The sequence below is a fragment of the Arachis ipaensis genome, chromosome B02, assembly GCF_000816755.2.
Source record: "Arachis ipaensis cultivar K30076 chromosome B02, Araip1.1, whole genome shotgun sequence".
Classification (NCBI taxonomy): Eukaryota; Viridiplantae; Streptophyta; class Magnoliopsida; order Fabales; family Fabaceae; genus Arachis; species Arachis ipaensis.
Genome location: NC_029786.2, coordinates 107715968 through 107725370, shown reverse-complemented (window position 1 = coordinate 107725370; position 9403 = coordinate 107715968). Strand labels below are relative to the sequence as shown.

The 9403-nt window shown below is 28.6% G+C and overlaps 2 protein-coding genes across 2 annotated transcripts; one reads left to right on the top strand and one right to left on the bottom strand.

Moving 5' to 3' along the window:
- Positions 1888–2617, top strand: LOC107628622 (ethylene-responsive transcription factor ERF024-like). The gene has a single exon (XM_016331250.2). It carries the CDS (start codon positions 2042–2044, stop codon positions 2615–2617), a length of 576 nt encoding a protein of 191 aa, XP_016186736.1. The 5' UTR covers positions 1888–2041.
- LOC107626408 (dehydration-responsive element-binding protein 1B-like) lies at positions 7321–8137 on the bottom strand. The gene has a single exon (XM_016329283.2). It carries the CDS (start codon positions 8047–8049, stop codon positions 7480–7482), a length of 570 nt encoding a protein of 189 aa, XP_016184769.1. The 5' UTR covers positions 8050–8137; the 3' UTR covers positions 7321–7479.

The following is a 9403-nucleotide window of genomic DNA, read 5'->3' as shown; positions in this document are numbered from 1 at the left end:
ATATATATAAAATAAGGGTAATGTCACAGTAAAGAATAAAGTTTTGGTAAAAAATAAATTATTTTTTTAGTAAAAAATTTCACAAATATATATATATATATATATATATATATATATATATATATTTTATAAATTTAGTAAATTTTTTTCTCTTTACTCAATTTTATTTTTTACTAAAGAAATTTTGATATAATAATATGACCTAAATCCAAAACAAAGACTGTAATGAATTGATTTATTAGAGTTGAAAAGAGAATATTATTCTTACAAAACTTAGATAATGCAAATAATTGAATAAATAAAGAAGCTTATATGTTAGGCTGAGTTCCATTTTTTTATTTGCGTTAGATATACAATTATTAATTTAACTAATTAACCCCTATATTTATTCCTTAAATAGTTAAATTATTTGTTATTTTTCACTCTATAGACATATATATGAAACTAGCTAATGGAAAAGGTAGCACCCAAAAAAAAGAGTGGCTTGTAAGGATTTTGTTTGCATATTTCCAAACTATATTATGAACAAAAGTCTTTGACGATGAACTCATATCACACATAAAAGAGAAAAGCTAATTTTCATTTTCAATTGCTCTTTTAATTAATTCTCATTATAAGAAAACGAAAAAAAAAATATAAAAGAATCAACTTTGACAGTAAAAAGTAGAACCTTAAATCTGTCACTAATAAATTTGTGCTTATCTTATTCTTATTTATATATGATCCTTTTTTTCCCCTTTAAATAAGGGCATTAGTTCAATTATTATTTATAAAATTCTTAAAAAAAAATTCTAATAAAAAAAAAAGAAAAAAAAAAGCATTGTTAATTTATTATAAGAGAGAAACAACGAAAAATGATACTAATAAATAAACCAAATCATTTTTAAAGTCATCAGATGAGTTCTGTATATTCTAATAATATATAAAGTATTTTCTCAACAATATATATATAGAAGAAATTTCATCCTAACACAAGCTACTATAATATACATTAAATTAGTTTATAGGGGTGAGCACGGGTCGGTTTGGTTCGGGTTTATGATAAAATTAGAACTGAACTAATCAAAATATAATTAGTTCGGTTTGGTTTATTAGATTTGCGATTTTTTGTACATGTAATCGAACCAAACCAAATCGATTAAGAATGGATTGGTTCGGTTCGGGTAATTGAGTACCCGATGACTTTGAAATTCATAAAAAAAAAACAAATTTTTATCTTAAAAATTCAACAAGTACAATAAACATGTAACATCAATAGAAATAATCCAAACATGTTAAACACCAAATATATTAAAAACTAAACTCATTAAAATCCAAACATATTAATAGTGAATAATCATTGTCTAATAGAAAAGCCATATATATATATATATATATATATTTAATTAATATATGATCGGATTTGCGGGTTGGTTCGGGTTCCGCACCTTCAGAATCGATACCTGAACCAATTACTAACAAAGGCTATCGGTTTGGTTCGGATTGGACCCGAATACCCATTAATTTTAGAACTAATTTAATTGGTTCGGTTCGGATTCGGATGGATAATCGGGTACCCGCTACCCGTGCTTACCCCTATTAGTTTAATCTAATATATATATTAAGGAACTTATTACTAAGATAACACTACTGCTGCTTTCCACTTCTACCTCCATATAACAATCAAATCTATGTATATATATATATATAGTGATGTGTGAATTGCTCACTACTACTACTATTCACAAATTTGACTTTGTTTAAATGGAAACGATTTACCTTCTTTTCTAAAAGAAGAATATTCATTTAACTTTTATTTTTATTTTTAAAAACCAAATTAAAACACGCCCTCCAACCCAGATATCTTCATGCAAGTAGCTGGAAACCCTTAATACGCCGCAAGATTCATTCATCAACAACTGGTTTGCACTAATCTAATTCATATCCCTTAATCTTCTTCTCCAACCTCCAATTTTCCCTTCAATTCTCAACCCACCATAAATTAAATGGATCCCTTCACCAATTTCCAACCCTCATCAAACAACAACAAACACAAATCGTCATGCATTCTACTTCTGCTTCTACTTCTACTGGCCGTCACCCCGTGTATCGCGGAGTGAGGCGTAGAAGTAGTGGCAAATGGGTGTCGGAAATTCGGGAGCCGAAGAAGCCTAATAGGATTTGGTTAGGGACATACCCTACTCCAGAAATGGCTGCGGTTGCATATGATGTCGCCGTCCTTGCCCTAAAAGGCAAAGACGCCGAGTTAAACTTCCCTAACTCGGCTTCTTCGCTCCCGGTTCCGGCTACCTTATCCCCACGTGACATTCAAATGGCCGCGGCTAGTGCTGCCGCGGCGGCCGGAGCAGCAAAAGATGCCCTAAATGCTGAAGGATCAAGTTCAAGCCAAGGGAATATTAATAAAAGCAATGAAAATAATAATAATAATAATAATAATGTTCCTTCATCATCAATGGCACATGATTTTGTGGATGAGGATTTGATCTTTGACATGCCTAATGTTCTTGTGAACATGGCAGAAGGAATGCTTCTTAGTCCTCCTCCTTTTGACATTGGTGGTGGTGAAGATGAACCAGAAAACATGGATGATGAGCCAAGCCTGTGGAATTTCCCTTAAGTGATAAACCCTTGGTTTTTTTTATTATTAATTATTATTGCATGATGAATAATGATAACAATAATGAAAACTAAAATAAATAAATAAATAAAACCAAGAAAAAGGTGTCATGTAATATAAATTATGGGCGAACCCTCACATCAAGAGTAGTTTGCTTGGCCAATAAGAAATTATTGTAATGTTTATTTAGAGAGTACTGTTCCATTGTATGCATGTATTATATTACTACTTTATTTCTAGCATTGAGGTTTAATTAGTTTGCATTTGTTGCACCTTAATTTTAATTTTGTAATGTTCTCTCAGTTTATTAAATGTCATATATATATATATATGTATTTAGTGTGTGTAAACTTTATGTTATCTATCGTTTATTAATATTATCTTCTTCTTTATTTATTTTTCTTCTCTTCTTTAATTCTTTTTCTTAATATTATCTTAAATAATGTTGTTTAGTATAATTCTCTTCTGTTTTAGTGTGCTATTACTCATTCTTTTTATGCTTTCTTTCATTCCTTTAATGAATTGATTCATACATTATTGCTGCCTCTTCTTCAAGCTTCTGTACTTGATATTCTATCCTAGAGAGACACACACCACATGCAAATAAATATATCAAAATTAAATTAGTGAATTTAAAAATCTAATTTAAAAAAAAATGCTACATAACTAATAAATATTATCATTTTTAATCAGTATTTAGTCAATAATAATTTATACTCATATTTATAAAAAATTTGCACACATAAATTAATATAATTTGTATTCATATTTTTTTAAAATTTGTACATATAAATTAATAAAAATTTATTTGTTAAAGACAACTTAGTATTTATACGAGTAAAATGATGATTAAAAATACTAAAAATTACTACTCCTAAGAGTTTAATTTTCCTAATAGCATAATTCAATGGGTGAGAGAGAGGATAAGATAACCATCTTAATTAGTTTGGTAGGTAAAGAAGAAAGAGTGGGAGATAGAGTTTAGTCTTAGAGAATCTATTATTACTTTGTTGAATGAATGTTCTTCATGTCCTAATCTATTATTACTTTATGTCCCAAACTATTTGTCTCCCTAAATTACAAGAATGAGTTTACCATAAATATCACAACATGCATGTATGCTCCAACAATTACCCTTCCTTGACGACTCAATCTCACAACAACTTGGAAATTTTACATGTGGCATTTGCCAACAGTTAAAAAAATAAAAAAAAGTTTAATTATTCTATTAGTCTCTATAATTTTGTAAAATTTTCAATTAGGTCCCTATACTTTTTTTCTTTTTAATTGGGTCCCTGCACTAAATTTTTTTTTTCAATTAAGTCCCTCTTAATAGTAATTGGCTTAATTTTATAGGGACCCAACTAAAAAAAAGAATTGGTATAGGGACCTAAATAAAAGAAAAAAAAGTGTAGGTATCCAATTGAAAAAAAATTTTGGTGCAAGGACTCAATTAAAAAGAAAAAAAGTATAGAGACCTAATTGAAAATTTCGCAAAACTATAGGAACCAACAGAATAATTAAATCTTTTTAAAAATTATTTGATTTTTTACGTACAAATAGTAATTTTTTATAATCGCATCAACCAAAAGGATAGTAAAAATGGGCTGAGTCAATAGTAGTGATAATTAGGTTAAAAAGCAATGGTTTAAGCACCAAGAAAAAGCTTAATTATTAGCACCCTTTCCATTTATTCACTGTTGTTATGATTATGATTGTACCTTTTAATTCTGTTCATGATCACAAATGACACATGCACCTTATCTAATCTTAGCATAATAGTGTTTTAGATTATCCATTGCGGTTTCTTCAAACACAACAAAGATTTTGTACAACCCATATACTAACATATATACGACTGTCTCATAACAAAAACCACTAACTAAGTAGTGCTTAACATATTTAGATGCAATGAATTTTGTATTAAAACTTAAATCACAATTTTATTGGCTGAAGAACAAGCTCTCCAAATTGGGAGAAATCATCAAGTCCCCTAAAGGGGAAGTAAAACCCTAGTAGAGTCCGAGAGTTTATTTCTCAATGAGTATTTTGTTATAAAAAGTTTAATCCTAAATTATTATTATATTAGGGCCAGTATGTCTATTTTTTTCTCTAAAGTTTGGCAAAAATTTCAAAAATATTCCTAAATTTTATTTTGTTTCAATTTTGTCTCATAAGTTTTTTATTTTAATAAAATATACCCTTGACGACTAAATTTTCAGAAATTTTAAGAACAATCTAACAATAATGTATGAAAATTATGTTTGATTTGCTTGTGTTGAGAGTTGTTCTTTTGAAATTGTTGTTAAATTGGTCTTAACTTTTTTGAAAAATTAGCCGTTAGGAGTATATTTGATGCAAATCGAAAACTTTTGGGATAAAATTAAAACAAAATAAAACTTAGGGGTATTTTTAAAATTTTTGTCAAACTTCAGGGACAAAAAGTATACTTTACCCTTTTTTTTAATTATTTTTTGGTATATTTAATTATTACATTATGTTAGATTATTATTGTACTTTTTTTTTGTCATACACACACTTAGACACATTAGAGGACTCTTCAACTCATCCTAGTTATTGTTAGGGTTTAAATCTTGTGTGGCTATGTAGGAGGCAACTAACTTTGCCACTAGTCTCCAAGCCTCAACCACTATTATTATTATGACACCGTTTTTTTTGGTATTAAGATGGGATATAAGCCCAAAAGAAAGATCTAAAAATAAATTAAACGGGGTAAAGAGATTTTTTTTTCATCATTAGTTTAAATGTTCATTACCACTTTAGGAGGAGTGTTCCAAAAATAGAGACCAATTTCTAAATCTAAGTTCTTTTATAATGAGCAATCTGTATATTTATTGTCTTCTTTATAAGTATGTACAAAAATAATCTCTTAGTTCTTTGACCTCATCAAGTTATAAAATACTTCTAATAAGAGAAACTCCAATAGTTGTTTTTTTGGAGTTCTTATTACTGTTCACGTCAGTAAAAATAGGAACTAACTATTGGAGTGAGTTGAGAAAAAATACTTTCTCTTGGATCAAGAAAGGGAAATTTCTCTGAATGGGATTCCCTATATTATGTATTATTGTTATATATAAATTTATTTAATATTAATATCTTTTAATAGTGAATTATTTTTAAATTTATAAATTTAAATAATATTATTGTAAAAAATTAATTATATTAATTTTTAAGAATTTTAATTAATTAATTAAGTGGGACTACAATAGGGACTACAATTAGTTCCTCCTAATGGAGAAGAGAGAGATGTTTTGAGTTCTTATTTATTGTTTATGACGCAAAAGCTGATGTGGAGTTACTTTTTATGATAGGTGGATCATAAACAGAAACTGAGATGAGTTCTTTACTGGAGATGGTCTAAGAGCATTTGGTTGATTTGCCAAGTTCCTGTTACTACTGTTAATAATGCTACTAATTTTTTTTTATATTCTAATATATTTTTTTCATTATATCTTTTCACTAGACTGTCTAAAGTTTAAGAAGTTCTTTTTTTTTCCTACGGTATTCTCCAATTCGACAGGTTAAAAACTAATCTGTCGTAAATCTGAACTCTGTTTAAGGGTCTGTTGTTGACTAATGAATTACTACATGCACGAGGCAGAATTCAAAACTCTGACATTTATTTAAGCAAACGAGGTAGCTAAGCATAGTTGATTTAATAATTTCTTTTCTATTTGTTTTGGTTTGACAAGGGGACCTAAGCCCAAAAAAAAAAGGTAGGCCAACTCATTTATCCCAAAATGTGAAAATGGATTTTGTCTTTTGTCTGATAGACTTGATTCATCAATCTTCTCTCATTTTGGTCTAAACTTAATTAATCAAGCTTGAGGAATATAATGTTGATTAATGTTTTTAGTTGGGCCGAGTATTGTTGGGCCCATAATCAATCCTTATATGGTCCAACATCTTCCCAACCTCCCCCCTACAAACATTTGCCGCAATTTTCAAACCACTTATTTTGACAAAAAAAAAACACTTATAATAAAAGGGAAGAAAAAAAAATCGTAATGTCTTGGGGGAAAAATCCAGTTGCAATTTTTTCCATCATGTCTTATTTAAAATTTTAAAAAAATTCAACCACTCAAATTCATATAAAAAGAAATTATTGGTAGACGAGTTAATATTTCTTGAGAGACTGACCAGAAGTCAAACTTCAAAAATCAAAACCCCAAGAGTAATAGTGGACATTAAGATGTATTGTCTTTTACATACACCTTAATTTTTCTAAGCATTATTTATATTAAAAATGGGTCAAACTTTATATAATTTGACAAAATATGTCATTACAAGTTAAAAGAATTGACATAAAAAAAATTTCTGACCTTCACATAAATTATGAACACATAATATATATAAATGAAAAAGTAAAAAAAAAAAAATTAGTTCAAGTAATAAATAAAGTTTTATGTTCAATTATAATAATGACAGAAACTTAATAATTATACAAGCAGCAACCATGTATGATTTCATCACTTTTCTCTGATTTTATAAGAGATATACAGAGTATGGTGTGTGCTTAACGTATAATTATTGATTACAAACTAATCGAAAATGTTTGATAATAAAAATAAATAAACAAAAACCGTCAGAACTTATTTTATTTAGTATTTATTAATTTTAAAATTAATAAATACTAAATAAAATAAGTTCTAACTTTTTTTTTTGCCTAATATTTTAGGGTTTATGATTAGGTGAAAATTCAGATGCAGTCAATTTTACGTGAAGTTGATAACTGAGAGCTGTTAGATTATTTGACTGATTTGACTAAATTTTCATCTAACGGCTTTGAACTATCAACTTTATGTGAAGTCGACTGTACCTGAGTTTCCATGTTATGATTATTAATCGCCCCATAGAGTCAAATCCATGGTAGTTTCTACACCAACCCAATTGAAGCCTCTTTCCAAAGCCGGTGGAGTTATAATCAAGGCTTCAGCCAAGCTATTCATCAACCCTGGCATGTTAAACACTTCCTCTTCATCCCAATAGAAGCTTCTAGAATCTTCTCCAAAACTACAATCCGAAGACAACTCCTCCTCATGAGAAGAAGCATCATTACTTCCAAGGATACTCATGATCTCTTCTCTGCCTTCAACAAAGTGATTGTTCGCGACCTGCGTCGCAGTTATCTGGATGCTTTTGAGAGGAGTGGTTTCAGCATTCAGTCTAGGCAGCGAGGCGGCCGACTGAGGAAAGTTTAGGGAAGCATTTTCGCCCCGGAAGGCCAAAGCGGCGACATCATGGGCTATAGCCGCCATTTGAGGATGAGAAAAAGTTCCAAGCCAAACCCTAGTTTTGTTGTTTGGTTGTCTAAGCTCACATACCCATTTTCCATTCCTTTGCCTCACACCTTTGTAAATAGGGTGCCTTGTCTCTTGGAATTTCTTCCTCCCTGCCTTTCTTTTTTGCATGTTTAATTTTCTATTTTGTGTTGTGTTTCAATGTATAAGGATTAAGGAACAATATATAATGTGCCTTTTAAAACGTTATAGGGTGCAACAAAATTTAATGTGACACACATTCAATCACATAATATAGCACGAGGGAAAATAGGATAAAAATGAGTGGTGTTGTTGATTTTGGATACTACAATAAAATAAATAAATAAATAAATTGGAGCTCATGCAGCATGCAATTTTATATTTTGTATTTATTGATTCTCTTTTATATGATTTGGGTGACAACAACTATACATATAGTAGATGAGAATAGAGAGTGACATGCTTGACTTGTGTGATGTATGACATAATAAGAGAGATTTATTTTCATCACGTGTTCTAGAAACATTTCATTAATCTTGTTTAATTTACTCTAGCTAGTTCACTCTTTGTTGCATATACCAAAATCAGTTATCATATATATTTATGTATTGTTTAACTTGTTTATTTTTAATATATATTTTGTTTTAGTAACTAATTTTAATATATAATTAACACAGTTGATTGAAAAATATTACCTAATTTTTGAAAGAAAGATTAAAATTGAGAGTCTGAGATTGAGAAACAAAGATTAAGAGACTGAAACTGAAATAAGTTTTAATATTGTGTTTGGTATAAAGTGAAAGACAAAAATTGAAATAAGAATGAAACTCTAATTTAATTTAGGTTTAATTACTCTGTTGGTCCTATAGTTTTGTGAAATTTCAATTAGGTTCCTATACTTTTTTTCTTTTTAATTGGGTCCTTGTACCGATTTTTTTTTCAATTAAGTCCCTCTTAGTAGTAATTAACTTAATTTTATAGGGACCTAACTTAAAAAAAGTGTAGGAACCCAATTAAAAAAAATTTTGGTGCAAGGACTCAATTAAAAGAAAAAAAAGTATAAGGACCTAATTAAAAATTTTGCGAAACTATAAGGACCAACAGAATAATTAAACCTTTAATTTATATAAAGAGTACAGTTGGAATTAATTAATTGAAATGAGAGTATTTTAAGAATAAAATATTATTAAAATTTTAATTTTTGTCTCAAAAAATTCAATTTTTTGTGTTACTATTTTGTAGAAGTACTAAAATACTGAAATTTTAGAAACAATAATAAAAATTTTAATACCAATCTCTGAATCAACAAACATAATATTAAATTTCAATCTCCCTGTCTCCGTCCCAATATATTTGTTAGTTAAAAAACTTTAATGTCAATTAAATATATACGTTAAAAACTCCTAATATTAATAAAAACATTAATTAGTGTCTTTGAAGCTATTTAAGATATTTGTGGTAGTATGACTGATTAAGATGGTGTGAGAAACGTGCTTAAATGTTT